The sequence below is a fragment of the Xiphophorus hellerii genome, chromosome 20, assembly GCF_003331165.1.
Source record: "Xiphophorus hellerii strain 12219 chromosome 20, Xiphophorus_hellerii-4.1, whole genome shotgun sequence".
NCBI lineage: Eukaryota > Metazoa > Chordata > Actinopteri > Cyprinodontiformes > Poeciliidae > Xiphophorus > Xiphophorus hellerii.
In genome coordinates this window covers 21515771-21536769 of record NC_045691.1, presented here as the reverse complement: position 1 = coordinate 21536769, position 20999 = coordinate 21515771, and the positions used below count along the sequence as shown (strand labels likewise).

Sequence of the window (20999 nt, the reverse complement as noted above, 5' to 3'; positions counted from 1 at the left end):
AGCCAATGAGAAGGTGGCCAGGTCTGAGTGGGATAAGGTTTCACTGCCAGAGAGGTCTGCTAGATGGTCCTGCCCAGTTCCAGGACAACTTATTTCATATTTTTCTTTTTTTTAATTTTATTTTGTCACCTTCTTCTTGACTCTCTCTATGCACTGCTGTAGCTTTACATAAATAATGTCCTTGTTAAGAGTCCATAGCTGTACCTCGATGTGAAAAAAACATCCTGCCCTCTAGAGTTTCTCCAGGCCAGTTGAAGGGGCTACTCACTCCGAGCCCTTGGTGAAATTCCTTCTGGATTCCGTCACTCCATTAACTTGGCCAGTCAGCGCTACATATGTGTGTATGTGCATCAATGAGGCCTTCGTACACTGTCACTGCTCAGTGTCTGGTGCTCGTTGGATTGCTCTAAATCAAACCATCTGCGCATTGAGTGGGAGGAATGTTCTCCTTCCCACATGCTGCCGCTGCCTAAACACCTCCCATTCACTGACCCACTGCTAACTGCTGGTGTCCATATCAACAGACGAAAGATGTCAGCTACCAACTTCCTAGTTGATCCAAACATTTACATATTAACTTATCAACCGCTTAGTTAGCAGCAGTAAGTCGATATCTGCTGTTCAAACTCATCCAACCTCATATCCACCCAAAAAAAGAAAGAAAAAAACAGTCTGATGACCAATCAGTTATCACATTGATCGACCCTTATCACTGACTTGTCAAAGTTATTTATTTTTTTCTAATTAGTAAATGGAGCTGCCAACAGCAGTCTACTACAGTCAAACTAAGAGAGAACAATGCTCTTTGTTGTTGGGAAAGTTAAAGTTTCAAGAAGACAATAGGTTAGCTGTTTTAAGAATTAGTAATATTCCCACTACACTGTTAAATTTCTGAGTTTCAAAAACAAAGGCAGACAAGATGCCAAAGGAAAATGATGTCATTGTCATGCTATGCATTTAACAGGCCATTATTGGATCACCACAAAAGAAAACTGCTGCTTACGTTTTGGACGTGTTGAATAATCCCTATGACATCATGTGCCACAGCTCTCACACATGCGTTCATATCAACAGGCAAAGGTGTATCTGCACCACCTTTGCTACTGAGACTCAAATGTCAGAGATGGCTGAATAATAACATAACTTCCTCCTACGCTACCCCATGTAAATGCTCTACTATCCTCGGTATGCGAGAACTTTGAAACTGAAGACAGGACCTATTATCTAATTAATTCAGCAAATAATCATCAATTTGGGAGTATTGGAAGTATTGAACTTTAATTCCCAGATGGTCAGCTGATCTCAAGTAATAAAAAAGGCTAATAAAATATAACAGTAGCATCACAACAAAAGTAACTTAATATGTCCTGAAGCAGCACAACAGGGAGAGAATCAAAAGACAGATACTTTTAAAAAGTAGCAAGGCAATATGTTCCACAAAATCCCCTTCATTTCCAGTAACTGGAAAATGCATAATGCTAGTTATGTATAATATCAGCTATAAGAATGCTATATACTGTATATCAAACATGACATAAATATGACAGAAACTTGACTTTGTAATTTGACTCCTTGAAATTGACCTCTGTCTCTTTAAGAAGCTCCTATTCTTTCCGACACTCTGCCTTCAGTACGGCTTCACAAAAATGCTCCTCATTTTGCCATTAACAACTGTTTTTAGGTGCGTTGCACTGAAAGTAGTTTGTATGACGAGCTCTGTAGACTCACAGTTCCACCTGGTGTTTGCCAATTGCTTCTGCCACTAGTCTGAAGGAGTAGGGGAGTCATGAGGGAGTGGTGCTCTGTGAGGTGGAAGCTCAGCTGGAGAAATTAGGTGGCTGTTTGTATGAGCAAGTGTTTAGGAATGGAGCATTAATTGATTTCTCAAACATGCATGAAAGAATTAAAGCAACAGTCCAGGTATGTTTTGATGAGGGAATAACATTATAGTAAAACATAAAACTCAAAAAAGTTGATTGCGCTCAATCTGGAAATGTCGACTGCCTTTTCAAAAACTCAGACTTAAAGTAAGAATCTAAAATACCCAAAGAGGCAGCAGATTTTGCTCTAATTTCTAACATAAAAGATCCTAATTACTGTATAAATTGCCCACTCTAGAACCATTTCTACTTTTTCTCCTCACTGCTCTCTCCCTCTCGCTTCACCTACGTCAAGTGCCCACCGCTGGCACAATCATGTCTGCCAACTTTTGCTGCTCTTTTAATGGTGACAGACCATTTCCCTCTGCTCAGCATTCAGCACAGCTGTTTAGACAGTCCCACAGAGGTTTGACCGGGCCGGCTGGCTTGAGTCGCGCAGTGCAGAGAGCAGCGACGAGAACAGGCAGCAGTGTGTCGACTTCTGGCCAGGTCTGAGAACACTTCACTAACCTGATCAGCACCAAGACAAATAGAGAGGTGATTGCTTCCCCGTGGCCCATCTGGCTTCTCTTAAGGCAACTGGAGGGGGAAAACAGGGGTGGGCGTACGTGTGTGGGTGTGTGCTTGTGTGTGTGTGTGTCTGCTCTTAAAGGCTGCTACTTTACATAGGGTATTTCAAACGCGGCGCTGACTTGCCGACCAATTACAGCCAATCGCCGCTGTCGGTCTGACTGCTTTCACCCATCAATAAAAACATTTTTGTTGGCCTGTTCAAGTCTCCCTGCACTGCAGCCTGGCCCAGACAAACATCTCACCCCGGAGTTTTGGCATTCCGAGACGCGGCCGACGGAATGCCAGCACGGCGGGATTAAAGACCTTTGTAATCTAAAAGAGGAAACGAGGAGCAGGTTTTATCCTGGAGAAAGCACCGGACTGAAACAAGCTGACCACATAGTAGGTGTGAGTGGTTATGCATAACAGATGGGGATATTTTACTTACAATAGGAGTACTTTAATCAAATCCAAGCATTATGGACCACCTTTACTAAAAATCTGAAAGTGACCTTCTGAACCAAATGGCTGAACCTTTATGTCAAGTTTAAGAGGCCTGTGATTCGTAGATTTCTAATAGGACTATCTCCACCTACTGGCTGGTCAGAAAACAGCATCTCACAGCATCTCTGCAGCTCCAGAACACTAACTCGAATAAATTCTGGTTCAGACTGGTTCATTTTATTTCATACAACTTTCTCTGACGGTCAGCGAGTGTGTCTTTCTGCTTCACTTCCTACAAAGTAACTTTAATGAAAAATTCTGCTGGACGGTCACTCTTCAATCAGGGCAATAATGACCATTTGTTGAATAAACACTTTTAGATGGCTTCTGCTAGCCCTGTATAGCTGCTCACATGAAAAAGCAGGTGTCAGCGGTGTCACGGTCGCATTTGGTTTATTTCTAACAATAAATTTAAACCTGTCCTATAGGGTGGGACCCTCAGCAAGTATCTACCTGCAATTCCCAAAACTTTTTTTCCCCCTCCCATTTCAGTTTCAGTTTCTGCACCTTCCTATGCATGTACATGTATGTGTGTGAGAGCGAGTGGGTTTGTGCATGCACGCGCATGTGCTTAGGCAGAGTAATGCCCTGCCCGCTTAGAAAGTGGGGGCCCAAGCTGGGTGCTTTAAAGAGGGTCAGTGTGTGCCTGGGTGTGCGTGCGCGTGAGTGTGTGTTTGAGCCAGTGGGAGCTTAGGAAGGGGCCCTATGTTTTGTTCTGTTCCACATCAATGGGACGTCAAGCCGAGTTTGGGCCTGACAGCACCCGGATTAAAGGTTTTCTACCAGACACTCTAACCACCCACCCCCCTCTGACATTCACACACACACCCATACACTCCAAGTGGGCTGAAAGAACGCTTTAACTCTTGGAGTACTAAATTGTGATTTGCAAAAAAGGATACAAGAAGGGGAACTGCTCTTCACAAATGCTAAAAAAAAGGAAGTTAAGTTACATGTGTCTGTGCTTGGTTGTGTTAACCACTACAAACAGGCACAGCTAAATATAAAAGACAACTCTGGTTATTAAATAAGCATAGTAAAAACAAAATGTTGCTTGATTCCCACATGGTGGTTTTTATATGGCCTAAGAAATGTTTGTCTTTCAAAAGTTATTTATATACCTTAAATGAGTTCAGATTTTTGCCACACTTTAACCATAAATGCACTTTATTGGAATATTATGTGGCAAAGCAGCACATAAATGTGATGTAGAGAGAGAGAGAGAATGATCCATGAATGAACAGTTTTACAAATAATTTGAAAAGCATCACATTGTACACAGACTATTTGACTGTATAACCATGGAATAAGATTTGACACAACCACCTACTCAATTAACAAAATCCACTGATCCTGGTATAAATTCAGCTGTTCTATAAAAAGGTTTTAGGGTTTGTTTGAGCTCTATAAAGAACAAACAACATCATGATGACCAACAAACACTTCCGACAGGTCAGAAATAAAATTGTGGAGAAGTTTAAAAGATGTGGTAGGTAAGTAGATGGATGTGTCAACCAACAGGCTGGACAAGGAGTGCCTTAACCTGAGAAACAGCCAAGAAGCCCATAGTAACTCTGGAGGAGTTACAGAGATCCACAGCTCAGGTGAGAGGATCTGTTAACAGAACAATTATTAACTACCAGAGTGGATCTGTGAGTGTTTTTAAAGTTTTATATGTCTGGTCTCAATGAGAGAGTAGCAAAAATAAAGTCTAATTTACAGTTTGCCAAAAAAACCAAAAAATCTAATAGGTGTCTGTACAGCATTAAGTAAAGTGGGTAAATAAAAATGCGTACCACCCTTTTTAAACTTTCTTTTGTAAAAATATGAAAAATCCATACTTTTCCTTCTATCTGGCAATTATTCCCTACTTGGTTTATGAGATAAAATCCTCAAACGACACATTTGTTATGAAAAAAGTGAAAAGTTAAAGGGTCATAAATACTTTTGCAAGGCACTATTTGACTTTTTCCTTCATGTTGTGCTCTACTCCTGAACATGCAAACAAATGACACAACTGCATGTGTGTAGACACACTTCACCATTTTGATCATATGAAGGTTTCGCTGAGTTTTAAATGAATCTAAACATTGACTCCCAAGATAAGATTATAGGCAAGTGCTCTCTATGTGAAATATATAAGAAACACACAGAAGTGAATGAAAGAAGGCTATGTAAGAGCTCAAAGAGTACAGGCTAGCCCAAGGACAGATTGTGAAACCAGCCCACATGAAACAAAAAAGTATGTAACATCAACAGCCTCATCCCTTCATATACTACTAAAAAGATAAGGGGGAAAAAATTACATATCATATACTTACAATACACAAAAGGCAGAATTCTCAAATATTTTCACAATACAAATCGATGTGTTAATTTCAGGGTGGGTTCATTCAGAGTCTCAGCTGAGCCTGGGAAACAAACAAAAGCAGGAGCGCTTCAGTCGTACCTATTCAGAGCTGGGATCACAAGCCATCCAATGAAACACTTTTAATTATAATGTATTGAAATTATATTTAAAACTGCACGTAACGTAACAGGGTGGCAGGTTCACCGTTTTTTGCAGTAAATAGACTCATAAAGTGCCCAATTTCTTACAAGCAGGAGTAGAAAGGACACAGTTGCAGTTATTACACCCAAAATATCCCCCTGCATTTATTTTTAAGCAATGTGAAAAAGTAAGCTGATATAAAAAAAAAAAAGTTGATATTCGGTGCTGCTTTCCTGGCTGTGGCATGCAGGCAGGGGCAGCGAGATGGAGAGAAGAAGACGGGAGGAGAATAGACAAACGAGGGAGAGAAGCTCCACAGCCTCTGCTTCTTCTCCCAGGCGGCGGCGGAGATCCAGCGGTTCGTGCCTCTACCGGACACTCAGCTGACAACAAACACCTTTGATGCTGACTTGCTGTTGGGCTGTAGTAAAAAAAAAAAAAGTTCCCAGTAAACCCCTACGGTCCGGGTGTTTGGGGCGGGAAGGGGGAGAACATCCAAGCAGACCGCCTCATATCCCCCCATGACTTAATTAGTGCACTCTGATTCCCCGCATTAGTTTACTGTATAGGAACAACTTTTATCCTTAACTGTAATCAGCTTGCCCAGAAGAACTGAGCACAATAAGAAGCCCCGTTTGAAGTTTTCCTTTTGTGTTATCTTGAGCACTTCAACAAAAGCCCAGTGCAGCTAGCCTCAGCGTATAATAATGGTCCAGTAGGCAGTCTGCTTGCTGAAAACCTGCAATGTTGCATGTGCCACCTGCAGTTACTTTTCAGACTAACGCAGTTGTATTTATCATCCCTTAATTACAACACAAGCGCTTATGGCTTCAGTGGTTCCTCCAGGATTAGATGTTTTTGCGGGTAAGTGATCATATTACATATAAAATTGATTTTGTTCAATTATTTAAGAATTCAAGCAGCCTGGTCCACCAATCTCATGAAAATGCTCTCTCCTGATTAAAGGATTTATTCCTTAAGTGAATAAATTCTGCCATTTATCACCATTTGCCCTCTTCACCCGCTGGAAATAAAAAAAAAAAAATGAGAAGAATTCTTGAGGTGTCATAAATATGCATAATCAAGGAAGGCTGGACATTACTCCAGCTTTTAGGTCTGTTATCAAGAGACGACCATGACAGGCTGCAGAGCATTTATGAAGCTCTTTTAAATCACTCTGAAGCTCAAGGTTGTCTCTAATTTGATGGTAACCTTCTTCATCTATCACGGAAAACACACGAAAAAGTTCTGTTTAGTTGGAGAGTTTAAATGTATAAATATTTACTTTGTTTAAAATTATAAATGACTTTCTGAGAATCTTATGCTAAACAAGGTGATTTGGCGTAGATCAGACAAGCAGTCTAGGAGTATTTGCATCCAGGAAGTTGAGTAATCTCTTACTTTGACCAGCAAGTTTCTTCTGACTAGAAATAGCAGGTTTCCCACTCAGTGGCCGACTCAAATTTGATGCAGTCTGTGGAGGTAGCTAAAGATTGGGGCAACAGAAAGGAGGCCTTGCGACCCCTAAGCTTTGGAGTTTCTACGTCGTCAGAATACCAGAGAAAATGTGCAAAAAGATGGTCATCAATTAGAAGAGAAGTTTAATTGTATAATGCCAATAAAGATTTTTCCTTTGATTATTAAGAATGTAAGTCAAAAAAAGATTCTGAACCTTTCCGTGTTATTAAAATGTAAATATGAACAGATTAATCTTCCCCCTTCGCGCCTCTCCCAAAAAATTGATAGTCTCTTAACATTGTTTTATATATTCTGAGATATATCAGCGTCCCAAAAGCGTCCCAGTTATATTAAAAAAAAAAAAATGTATCCAACTCTGGCAGGTGTATGAACATTTTGGGGCTCAACTATCGATATCTCTGTTTTATCATTTAAGTCAGAGGGAGATTTCTAGAATTAAAGTGGTGAAGGCACACAGAATTAGGCTTTTTTTTATTATTATTATTTAAAGACCATTTGGGTTTCTGTACTGCATTAGATTTCTCTACCGCTGAGCAGGTTGTATGTGTTGCAGCCGCTTCATGGTAGTCTCTATTAGCAGTACATCTGCACCATCTAGTGTGTAAAGATGAGAAAGGGAAAACTTAAGACATGTCCAGTCACACGCCTCACACACACGTTGATTTTAATTATTTGTACGAGATCGTGTTTCTAAATAAACCAAAGATCCACAACAGTAAATAAGACGTCCTCTCTAACTTGACTAACAGAATAAAAGACTAAAACTCCATCTTGCTATCATTTGATCAGCCAATATATATATATATATATATATATATATATATATATATATATATATATATATAGTACAGACCAAAAGTTTGGACACACCTTTTAATTCAATGAGTTTCCTTTATTTTCATGACTATTGACATTGTAGATTCACACTGAAGGCATCAAAACTATGAATAACACATGTGGAAATATGCACTAAACAAAAAAGTGTAAAACAACTGAAAATACCCCTTATATTCTAGTTTCTTCAAAGTAGCAACCTTTTGCTGTGATTACTGCTTTGCACACACTCTGCATTTTCTTGATGAGCTTCAAGAGGTAGTCACCTGAAATGGTTTTCACTTCATAGGTGTGCCCTGTCAGGCTAATAAGTGGGATTTCTTGCCTTATAAATAGTCATGAAAATAAAGAAAACCCATTGAATTAGAAAGGTGTGTCCAAACTTTTGGTCTGTACTGTATATATATATATATATATATATATATATATATATATATATATATATAGAAAAGGAAAAGTTTCTATTGCATTAATAATTGTCTTTTGCTTTCCAGAGATAAGGTCATAGGGTTAACAGGCCCTGCATGGAAACAAAAAAACAAAACAAGACAAATACAGATTTCTGTACAATCCTGCCACCATTTTGCAAAACTGCATTTTAAAGCCTCTCTTCCAATAATCAAAAACACAAATAGGGACTGGTTTTACTAATTAGCCTAAACTATGTTATGTTAAAGCATGCAATATTTGTTAAAACTTAACACAGATCCTCATGCAAATAAATAAAGTTAAATACACTTAATGGATGTGCAAAAAGCCTTTATGTAAATTAATCTTTTATTGCATGATTTGCACAACCACCTTTTACCAAGAGGAAAGCAGTTAGTCCAAAGCACCCAGAGTGAGGCACTCTTAGTGATTTTACATCAGCAATGGTGCAACTGTGGCCTTTCAGTACAATTGGTTTATCAGATGATACTTTTTCCAATACAAGGTATTTTAAAGAAGACGCTTTCATTTGGATGTTGTTGTATATAGGACTACAAACACTCCCTCCCTCATTAAATGCTACGTTTTTTTTAAGTGAGATACATGCATAATTTTAGCTGCTTCAAAGAGTCAACATTTTTGGACATGATGTTTGACATATTGTACAGAATGAACTCAGGTTATGATTTTTTCAGACAGTGGCAAATTGCAAATATTTTATATAAGTCACATAACTACCAACAGTGATGAGTCATAACAAAACCGATCCAAAAAGTAACTATAACACTATGGAGGTCATGGACAGTTTTCTAAAATACATTTAATCCCAAATGATTTTATACTCCCAACAGATTTAGATTTAAAGTTATTATTCAAACAAGTTCAGCAAGTTGTTTCCTAGGCAGTGATCTCCAAAAAGAAAAGGCTATAAATTTTTTTGGTAACACTTTATTTGACAGGTTGTGAATAAGACTGTCATGACACTGTCCTAAACATAACACCTGTCATGAACATGAGTAAGTCTTCATGAATATTTATGACTGTTGTCATAAAGTGTCATTCAGTAAATCATGACACTTTTAATACAAAGTTGACATTATTCAAAATGTCTTTGTTATGACAACTTGTCATTAACCAAGAAATCATGATATGACATAAATTTGTTATAAAACTATTACTGATTAAATTTTAAAAATTTATGTAGCTTTATGTTATTAAAGCTAAAGTTTAATTGGGACCACAAACCAGAAGACTAAAAGTCTCATTCTTCAATCCTTAGTAGTAATCCTAGATTCTTTTTCATTTCTGAGACCATGACTTGTTGTACATATTGGATATTTAAACACCATTTTGCACTGACCACCAGAACATGAGGACATACATATGGCCTCGTAGCCCCCTTACAAGTTGTGAGCTTCCACACTGTTCAGCTGCAGGTTCTCAATGAGCATTTGTTTCAGAGATAACGGGCCACAATCAAACAGCAGAGCTCCTTTTAAATTGATGGAAACACCTGTTGCCAATATATCAGTATAATTGGGACGCTTCAGAACAGCATGGACTATTTGAATCGGTGTAGAAATTTGAATTTTCTGCAGTCTTGTAATTTTCAAAAGATGTAAATAATTTCACAAAAATGCTCCTTTACAGAAAATGTAAGTAAAACCTGAAAATATTATATTTTGGTACACATTTATATGCTTTCCAATAAAACCTGACATGTTGCTCCATTTAAAAGTGTTACTTTTAATCTAAATCTGCCAGGAGAATGGATCATTTTGGGATTAGGTACATTTGGAATTGAAATGAAAACGAATTTTTTTTTTTTTTTTAATTTCACGTTTGATGCGCTACAAGTTTTTTTTAAAGCATGTGATTGCGTGTACGATCCAGCAGAGGGCCCCACTGTCATCTTTAGGGATTTCCCCCCAAACTACGTGGCAAGCGTTACACTCTGTTATAAAATTTTTTACACAACGTACTGGGTCTGAGTATTTTTGACTCAAATGTGAAAAACCTAAAAAAATAAAAATAAAAAAAAACACTAAAATGTTGACATTAAGACATCTTTAAGTGAGAGTGTTTCCACTTTTTGTACAAGAGCTTAATTATTTCTCTAACCTTGTTATTGGCTTTCACCTGAGGCAGTAAATATTTGGATAAAAGAGGCTTTATCAAAACATTCATGCCTTAGCAGGAGAAGCTGGTATAATGAACATCAATTATGATTCATTTTCACCATTGCTCAACACTGTGGCTCACAAGAACATTCATGTGGAAAAATGTGTGAGGGATGATCCAAAATGTGTTGGAAAAATACAACAGAGACTTTTCGGCCTCACACACTGACATTACAATATCTTCATTGATAATAGATAAAAATCACAGTAAATTTTGCCAATTACTTTGCAGTCTTTGTAGGTTATGATACTTTATTAGTCTTTACCAACAGAATAAATTTGCCAAGTACTATTGGTTGTGCCTGATCTCACAGAACTTAAACTGGATTATTGTATCTCTTCGTAAGCTTAAACTGTGTTCCTTGTCTTGCAAAAACGTTCACAGCTCTTCAACTTTTTCAAAATTTTGAGACATTACAATAACCACCTTACAAAAGTAAATCTGAAAGGTTCGCACAAATTAACATTTTTCCATTTCCATAATCACTGTTAGCTGCAACAAGTCTTTTATGGCAAATCTCAACTTGCTTTGCACTCTCTGTCTCTCTCTCTATTCAACCCTATATTCATTTTATTTTTAAAAATATAACATAACATTTATTTAGCTAATTAAATAAATAATATCCTATCACGATGCAGATGCATTTTGTACTCTTTTAGAAGCAAGATAAAATGCCAATACCACACATTTCTTTCCATAAATGCTTGAAACCAAACACAAGGGTGAATCAAAAAAAACATAATAAAAATCAAAAAGAAATAAGTAATCATATTTTAAAATGACCTTACCTGGATTAACAGTATATATATATATTTGTAATTAGAATGGAAAGATTCAAGGGATGTGAATATATTTGGTGTCCGAGATGAAAGGTATCCAGGTTCCTGTTGTGCTACATGTTTATTCAATACCTTAGAAACATCTGGAAAATATCCCCAACAAACATTTTTCACTTGTCAAAATGCTTTGTCTTTTTTTTCCTTCTTCTTCTTTTACACGGACACATTTGGTAAAACTAAACCAAACAGCCAGCCAGCTGAAACTACAGTATACAAACGACAGGAAGCGCTGCAAGACACGGCTCTTTTCCATCTTCCTGATACTTAGCTGCATCCAAAAACAAATCCCATAGCATCAGTTGGATTGCTCCAAATGAACGCCAAGCCCTGCAGCTAAGCCAAGCCAAGCCATGTGAAAACACAAGAGTACTGAGTGAAAATTGTAATTATGTCCATCTCCTGGAACGTTACCATTCTAGCATATATATATATATATATATATACACATGCATAAAGTGAAGAAAAAGTTTCTATTAAATTAATAGTTGTCTTTGCTTTCCAGAGATAAGGTCATAGGGTTAACAGGCGCTGCATGGAAACTCAGTTGTCTCCATGCCCAACGGCGCTCTGCAGTTCATCCAGATGGATTTTGAAGGGATTCCCAGACCAGAAGAGTCCCAGACCATATAATCCCCTGAGAGACCTCTGGGTCTCCGTCCAGCAGGACATGCCCCCCCCCCCAAAAAACTCCCTAAGGATATAGACAAGCAGAATCCTGATCAGATGGTCGCACTGCTTTAACTGACTAAGATGTCATGTTAGGTATTATATAATCACGGGGGAAGAATGCTGACTGGAGAAAATTGTCCCACAGACAGGCACTGACCTCTACGAGGTGGGTCAGCCACAAAATATTATTGCTAAAGACGCTGGATGTTTGTAGTGGTCCATAATCCTCTTACTTTGGAAATCAAGGTCTAAAGAGTATGGAGAAACGCTGGATAGGCACAGAATCCAAAGCTGCTGTGATTTTTCCAGTCAGTGGTGATTTAGTGAGGCATGTCATCTACTGGTGTTGGTACACTGTGTTTTACCGAGGCCAAAATCAGCAGAGCCATCCGTCTCGGAGTCTCAGATGGAACGCTGCTATAGGTAAAAACAAACAAAACCTGATGGAAAAATAATGGCATCAAGATCATTTGGGAAAAAAAAAAGTTTATTAACTTAACAAGCATACAAAACAATAAATCATTTTTAGACTACCAGTGCAGTTTTAGTGCAATTCCAAAATATATAGATATATGTATTTTCCATATGGGCAATGTTAATCAACCGTCAGAAACAACCGTTTAAGTAATTTGATTATCTTATAAACAATTATCCTAGCCAGAGGAAATTCACACATCATACCATCTTGAGGTAAAACTGTACACATCCAACCCTTAATGTACAAAACAAAGCACTAAAGATCAACACATTAAATATAGAACAAAAATATTAACACAATACAAATCAATGCATTTGTTAGACTTAAAGAAAAAAACAGTACTTTTGGTTTTTGAGTTTAATAAATATATAGGTAATGCACCATTTCATACACGCAAACAGAAATTGGTCTGAAAAGATACAGACTGTCAGTTTCTATTTAAAAGTAAAAGAAGGCTTTTCTCATTAAATGTGTTTTCTTCTGAATTAAAAACTGCAGCATGGATGAACGTGGAGGCAAAGTGACTTATTTAGTCACATTATTTATCCTCAGCCTTCAGGTTAAAAAAAGAAAAAAAATATATCAATAATAAAACATTCGATGTTCGATTCCTCAACAGCAATTGCAGACACCACAAGTAAATTTAATTAATTTCTTACTGAATGAGAATTTTACTGTAACTTTAAGACCGGATCATAGAATTACACAGCGAAGATGTGAGAACAAGAGCTCAAAGACGCAAAACAACAAATGCACAGAGTACCGGTACTTGCTTTTAGTTGGGTCCTGGTCACATCCACCTTTCAAAATGTCCTACTCTTGCAAGTTTCGTGCACAACTTCACCGTAAATGAAATGGAGCAGTCTTTTTAAAGGACCAGCCAAGCATCACTTCATATCCACCAGAGAAACACTTTGTACCCATTTCACAATACATTTTATGGTAGTTTCCTATATTTTTCCAACTTAATATTTTCTGGTTTGTGTAGGAGTCAGTCTGTCAGAGCCACAATTAGTGGAAATGGGGTGTAATTTAATGTCTTCAATAAATATAAGTAATGTAAAATATTTGGGCTTTTAGCATTTTTTATGATTTCTCATCTATAAAATTAATCAATTAATTGCCCAATTAATTAAACTAGTGCACAATGGCTAAGTGCAGGTATGAACTGTTTCCTTACAGGTAAAAATTTACATGTAAGAAGGGAGAAAATGGCAACATGGAGGTACAAACTGGCCAAGGAGCGATTTGATCCAGAACCCTTTGAGTTTGAACTCTGACCTGCTGGTTCTTTCTGTCCAACGAACAGAATTGGACAGTGCTTCACAATATGAAAGAGGTTTCAACCGTAAAAGTTGTATGCTTCACCATTCAGTGTGCCATCCTGAACAGTTTCTCTAAAAAAAAAAAAAAAATTGAGGCGCTCTGTAGATTGACCTATAAAATGAATGACTAAGGCCCATTTATAAAAGGCAAATATTTTAACGATCCATGATTATTCCCCTTGGCTGACTTGTTTTTCCTCCTCAGGTGCTGCAGGTACAATGTTGCATAAATAAACTCATCATGGATCCTGACACCCTTGCAAAGCTTATGTTTTATACATTCCCTCATTTCATTAAATTGGATCCCCCTCATACATATACATATATACTGTATATATATATATATGTATGTTTTAACTCAGCAGTTAATTCAGTTTCTTTTTTGTTCAATCACATATTCCTTAAGTTAGTATGTTAGTAAGGAAAACTGCTATGGTCTGGTTTACCTTGGGGTTAAATACTAAATGCACTGCCATCACAAGTGTACAAACCAAAAATAAATAAATCTATGCATGGTAACATCTTTCACTTGCATACAATTTGAAATTGTATGGTACCTTAAATACTATGTGCCCTTTGAAAAAGCAAGGAACGTGTACATCATTTAATATTTGTGCCATTTCTCTAATATGTGAGATTCAAAAAGCACTCGAGGTTTCATTCAGCACCAAGCCACACAGCGAGAACACATATAGGCCTTTAAGACACAGCTCTCAATCACAGCATGTTATCTGTACAGAACACAACTGGGTGAGCTGTGGCCATCCTTTCACAGAGTCTGAACTAAATTAAACACCATCTTATATCGTTGCTTCTTCTGCTTTACTCATAGTTAAACAAAGAGTAAGAGGCAAGAATGTCCTCCAATCTCCTCGGCTACATATTTTATAATACCCTAAAGAAATTATCATTACTTATTTATTTTTTTTAATCTGTGTTTTAACATTGTAAATTAAAGAAGAGAAAGGCATGGCCACAGCTTAAAGGGTAACTCAACAAAAACTTTGGTGCACCTCTGCCTCACTGCCACGCCCCATTGATGTCACAGCAGGTGTTCTCCGCTATCCGTCAAAGACGAAACACCTGCTGCAGCATCAGTTTGACGAATGATTAGAAGCTGCAGTCACAGCCCACACAGAGGATTACAGCAGAGCTTATCAGCCTTATGCGATTCAGTGTTCAGTTACCCTTTAATGCTTCTCTTTTTGGTCTCCTCCCAGCATAGTCTGTACACTCTTCCAGTTCCACCTCACCCGTTAATGAATGTCGTCCACAAGGTTCCTTTTACATTGTCCGTGTTGCACTCTACCTAATGCACTCCTCCTCAGACGGGCTTTCCGATTCTTCGTTTTCACTGTCATCCAACTCTGGAAGATCTCCCCAAAGGAGCAGATTCAGACCTGCAAGGATATTTAGGTTAAAAAAAAAGAAGAAAAGAAATATTTAACAGGAAGATACTACATGTTTACAACAGCCCACATTGGCACCCTCTGCAACGATGTGGAAATAGTTCAACTGAATTAATCTTTCACTGCAGCTGCAAAATTTCACACTGAAAATGCATTTAAATATCCAATTCATTTAGCGGGGATGAGGGGGACAAAACAAACAAAACAGCGGCACAATCAATGCTGTCAATGCTAATCAAACTTCAATAAAATCAGATGACTTAAAAATATCAGCTCATTTTGGTTTGTTGAAACAAAACTTCAACATTAAAAGAAGAGGTCTTGGATAGATAAATACACTGAGTGTGTTTAGATAATGTTAAATTAGAAATTCTGAAAACAGCAAGTCACAATGAAAAATAATCTTTTGAGAAGATGGCTGTAAGGATCAGCCATTGGTGTAAACAAGTGATTGGAGCAAAAACTGCAGTTGAAGGCTTTCTGATGAAAACATAACTACTGTGTGTGATGAAATAAATATGGATCCTCAATCTGTTGCAATCTGTGAAACAAAATGACCATCTGGGTAACATGATGTTTATACCCCAAGAAAACAGACGATAATAAATTGCTAAATATAAATTGCTAGAGATGCTGAGAAATGTAATAAAGTCTAAACTTCAGTTACAATTATCTTCTCCAAATAGATAAATGTTACTGATGATTTTATTGAAAAGCAATTTCTTTGCATGGAAGTTTTTCCAACTGATGGAATGGAGTGAAATGTCAAAGGTTGGATTTTTCCAACCTTATTCTTCAGCAGGAAAATAAAAGTTTATTTTGAGGTGTTTTGCACACAACATGGGTGCCTAAAGAAAAAAGTGTCCGGTAAAAAAAAAAAAATCATAAAAGAGGGGGGCCTTATACTAACCCGTAGCATCAAGTCTGTTGAGAGTGGACACAGCGTCGCTGTTGAACATCCAGAAATGGCCGTTGTTACATGACAGCAAGCAGGGTTTGCAGGGGGCAACCACATGATAACCCACAACATTGCCACTGTGAGCAGGAGTTAGAGGGAATAAAGAAGAAACCATAGGTCAGCACTTTTCCTGGGGACATGTGTGAAAAGTGCTAACTCCACTAGTGGCTGCCTATTATCTGCCAGGTGTTTGTTTTTGTCCTGTGTACAACAACAACAAAAGACTGGGAATACAAAAGAGGCTCAAACTCTGCTGCAATGTGAATTCACCTCAAATATACAGCAATGAAACTGCTTAGCAACTATTCTGATCATTTTAAGTGGAAACTCACAGGTATTCCACTAGTAATTCGTTCAAGTAGCCAAAGCAAGTGGGAAATTAAAGCAAGTAGCTTTTCATTTATACAACAAAAACAAGCCTCATTTCTGAGTTAAAATAAAGCCTATTGATATCCTGGAAGAAAATGATAAAGTGAACATACCATTTGAGACATGCAATGTCTCTCAGTTTGCATTTGCAGCTCTCAGTTGAGTAGCAGCTGGCCACAAAGTCAACAGTTCTGACGGGAGGAAGCATTCAAATAGACACATAAGGCATTAAACACGTGGATAAAAAGAATAATATCGAGACTTGCTAGACATAATACTTTCGTGGAAATACTTTACTGAACAACAGTTTTTGAAGCTAATTCCAACCCAGCAGCGGACATAAACAGAGGCTAGCAGCTAGGCTAATCCAGTTAGCACCTACCTGTTTGGAGGTATATCCGTGGAAAAGAGCTCAACTTCGGTGTCTGCAAGAAGCACAGCCTTCATCCCCCTGGTGCACAACAGACTGTCACAGAAGATGCAGTTCACCTGGGCCACGCATTTGTTCTTAAAGCTGGCGTTGGACGTGGACATTTTTGTTTAGCTAACAAAGATAAACCCCTCTCGCTGTTCAAGCCGGTGGTGTTAAACCAGTGTGGATCGGGTAAATAGTAGACGATTAACGTTTACTGTTCGATGCGGCAACGGCGACTGGTCTAACGTCCTCGGACAAAAACGTTAGTTGTTTTGTTTTTTCTCCCCTCAGCGCTAAAACGGAAGACAGGTAACGGTACCTAAGAGGAACAGGACCCGGGGAATAACCGCAGAACGACGGCTACATTGAAACCGGTTAGTTTTATTATTTAAAAATAACGAATATCGCTTTCTTATTCAGCTATTTCGAGATCCATGCAGATATACTTAACAGCTAACTCAATAGCTGTCAGCTTTGTTTACAACTTCCTGGTGTTTAACGACACTTCCTAAAACCACGTTTAAAAGACCCTACATCGGATTATCATTGGATGATTGTTGCAGGAGCTAATCTTATTGGCCAGTTTCTTTACAGGACCCGAATTTGATTGGTTGAAAATCAAAGTTGAAAAGTGGTCAGTAAACAATGTAAAAATACATTTGCTAAGTGAAATGCCATTTAAATCTCCTGCCACTGTTTTAGGAACTAAAAGTTGGTCCGGATCATTTGTCAGCCAACGAGACAGAAAGTGGTGTTCCGGGTAGGCGGGATTTGCGCAACCATTTCATCCAGTGCATCCGGGGCATAAACTTGCAGATCCATCGTTGAACTCCTCTACTTTGTTGCTAAAATATAGAATAATAAAGGACATAAAAAAGTAAGTAACCTGCGAAACATGGCTCTCTGACAAGGTACAAGTCAAAACAAATCAGAACAAAGTTATGGTCACTTAAGCACTTCATGAAAGTTGTTTAGGGAATGGGACTATGCACACCAGAAGAACAATTTACTGTACATCATCTGATGATGTTAAAATCTTAATTGGTATGGTATGGTATGGTCCGGTTAAAGGTCTTGGTCTTTGATTTGAAGAGTTGAGATTGTATTTGGTTATCTGTTGTTTCAAAATCCTACTCATGCTCAGATAAGGCAATGGCTAAGTTACAGTGAAAAGAGAGTCTCTAAAAGACATATTGTGATTTATTATCTTTTTTTCTATTGGTGTTGACAACAACAGTTAATTTTCAATGTTTCCTTGATTAGAATCACGTCAGACTGGGACAAGCCAGAGAAATAAAGTCTGGACTGAGTCGTTCTACAGTGGTTGCAAGTGGTTTAAAACTGATTTTGTGATTGGGAAATCCTTTGCCATTTTTTTTTTACGTATATCTAATCCACGGTGCCACACATGCAAGGAACATTTCTGTCCAAGCTGTTTATTGGCCAAGATATTATCTCTGTTAGTTTGTATTTTGTTGTTGCCTGCTCATGTTGCCAGCAATTAATGACATGATAAACTGTGAAGGCGCCTGAAGAATTGCTTCCCACCAAACTTGAATCAAGTTAATAAAATATCAGAATATTAATACTGATGTGTTTCATTCAAAGTTAAAACTTTCTTCTGATAATATGAACAATGTTTGAACAACCATATCAATATTTTAAAGATTATAAATTGGGGTATTCCCAATACTGCATGTTCAATTTTTGTACTGCATTTTGAATTTTCATATAATTTGTTTTCTAAATCTGCACATGATAAAAACAAAAACATTTGACTTTATCATTGTGTCATAAGCAGCAGATTATGTTGGCTTACTAGGTGACCTTTGTCAATATACTGTTCTCAAAATGTATGGCATTTTTTAAAACAAAAAAGCTGCTAAAAATAGTTAAAGTACAATTTATTTAACATATTTGCTCTATTCTGATCTCAATAATCAACAAGCAACGCACTAAATTAATAAATAGACATGAACCTAGTACAGTCACATACAGAGACTGTGGGGGGCGCTGTTTCTGCAAAGGTATTGTGCAATGTTCACCACTAAAACAAATATGGATTGATTAAATATTATCTAAACACATATCTGAAACACGCATTCCCACCGTGAGGTCAACAAGTGAAGCATTTAGAAGTGTGCAATAAATTGAAATATAAAGAAATGAAAATTTAAATCGGCTATTTTTTCATAAGACATTACCACCGCATGCTCAAATGTCTAAATGAAGAGGAAACAATAACAGAAACACACAACTGAACGTTCTCAAAGTTAAATAAACTTTGATGACTTGGATTATTTGATCTCACCAGAACATGTGGAAGTTTGTTAGATTTGATTTAGATTTTTTTTTTTATTATAAACAATGTCTTACAGCAAAATACATTGTTTTGTTGTCTTTTGTCTTACAGTAAAAGACATTGTTTATGTTTTTGTTAAACGAAAGACATAACCAATATCTTTTGTTTATGTCTGAAGACAAAAACAAAGACAAACTGACATGTTGTTGAGTAGCAAAGTGGACTGTTTAGTGAAATGCCCCCTTACAGACTTCTGCTTTTGTTTTCTTGTCGCAATTAATCAATCATATTCTCACAACAGAGCGTGATGAACCAAAGTGCTTCCCATTGGTGCAGTAATAAAAAAATGGAGCTCAGAATAAAAACAGGTGAAAACAAAACAAGCAATTAGACAACGTATAGGTTTGAGGTTGTTCTGGGTTGTTGGTCACCTTCCTGGATGAGCTGTCAGTATACTCCTGGAGTCATTTTGGTAGAAATATAGACAGGACGGAGAACTCCGGGGAATGCTCAACATTGTGTTGTTGATATTGGCTTTCATTGTGATTTTATGGAGTTTCAGACCTTTAGAAATGCCATTGTAATCCTTTCCTGACTGATGTATATTATATTAGTGAATTTGTTTCTCATGGTGTGCTGCGTTTTGAGACTTATGTTATCAGTCAAGTTGTTTTGAATGGGGTTTTTTTTCAGTTTACAGGCCTGGCAGTAATCTTTCTTAAGTGTAACTGGTAAAATTTAATAATAATAGGCTATATATATAAAAAACTATGGTTAACCAGACGTAATTCACACCTCGACAACATAAAGTTATATTTTCAGATAGCTTGATCAGAATAGCTTCCCCCCCCTTAATAAATCACTGAAAACTTATTGTTTCATTACCTCAAATGTCCTTGGTTTGATATTAAAATTAGCCTGAGAATCTGGAACGTTTGTTGAAGTGTGACAACAACGCATAAACAATAAAAATCTGAAAGAGGCACATAGCTTTTCACTGCTCTGGGAACCAAAACGGGTCTGGCTGTTAACTTAAAGAAAAAAAAACTCTTTCGACTGTATTTCATCGTGGAGGTAAGATGTTGCCCACTTGCCTGTGTGACTTCTACTCATGTGTGCATGCAGGCATCAATGCTTGTCCTGCGCAGTAGCTGACCAACACTCCATCACCACTTTGGTTTCCTGCCTCTTTCTCTCTCACTTCAGGAGGAGGAAGAAGAAGAACAGATCAGTTGAGTTTAGACAGGCGGGCGGGCACCAACGCGAAAGCCTCTCGGAGAGTTTTTCGCCATCAGAACAAGTTTTAGAAGCGCTTACTTATGAACTCTAGGTCTTAGCCTTTATTTTTTTTTTCCTTTATGAAGGGAATGAATCTTTTTCCACTTGAAGTTTTTTTCCCACCACAACCGGTTTTGAGGAGGCGGTGAGGCAGCAGCAGCAGCAGCAGCAGGAGCAGCAGCAGCCGCGCCAAACTCACAATGCGCCCTGAGTGAGCCGAGGCAGGGAGACAATACAGACCGCACCGAGAGGAGCTGCCATCTCCCCACCCGGGATCTCCCCGATTTTTTTTTTTTTTTTACTACTTCTCTCTTCAGAGCATTGTTCCAGAAAGGCTTTTGTTTTTTTTTTTTGCTTCTACCCACAGCCGGCTAAGCGAGCTGTTCAGAGTGGGGGGAAAACAAGTGGGATCTGATCTCCAAACTCAGCCATGACGTCTCCGGCGAAATTCCGAAAGGACAAGGAGATCGTGGCCGAATATGAAACTCAAGTTAAAGGTACAACTTTTTTTTTTTTTTTTTTTTTTTTTTTTTTTTTTTTACACATTTCGCTGCACAAAGTGACGCAATGTCGAGTTGACCCCCCTCCGCTTCCTTACTATATATTT

At 37.8% G+C, this 20999-nt stretch overlaps 2 protein-coding genes across 4 annotated transcripts in view; one reads left to right on the top strand and one right to left on the bottom strand.

The window, feature by feature from the left end:
• Positions 1 to 12324: 12324 nt before the first annotated feature.
• On the bottom strand, positions 12325 to 17800 carry LOC116711051 (protein FAM72A). The gene is made up of 4 exons (XM_032550424.1): positions 16780 to 17800; positions 16511 to 16588; positions 15981 to 16105; positions 12325 to 15061 (listed from the first exon to the last, which is right to left on the bottom strand). Exons 1-4 carry the CDS (start codon positions 16929 to 16931, stop codon positions 14967 to 14969), a joined length of 450 nt encoding a protein of 149 aa, XP_032406315.1. The 5' UTR covers positions 16932 to 17800; the 3' UTR covers positions 12325 to 14966.
• Positions 17801 to 20215: 2415 nt separating this feature from the next.
• Positions 20216 to 20999, top strand: part of srgap2 (SLIT-ROBO Rho GTPase activating protein 2) — a 64717-nt gene continuing 63933 nt past the window's right edge. For 2 of the 3 annotated variants that reach the window (XM_032549109.1, XM_032549111.1), the window contains exon 1: positions 20823 to 20889. In XM_032549109.1, the coding sequence (XP_032405000.1) occupies positions 20823 to 20889 (67 nt within the window). Of the gene's footprint in view, positions 20890 to 20999 lie in introns of all 3 variants that reach the window. The other variant, XM_032549107.1, reaches the window with a different exon arrangement.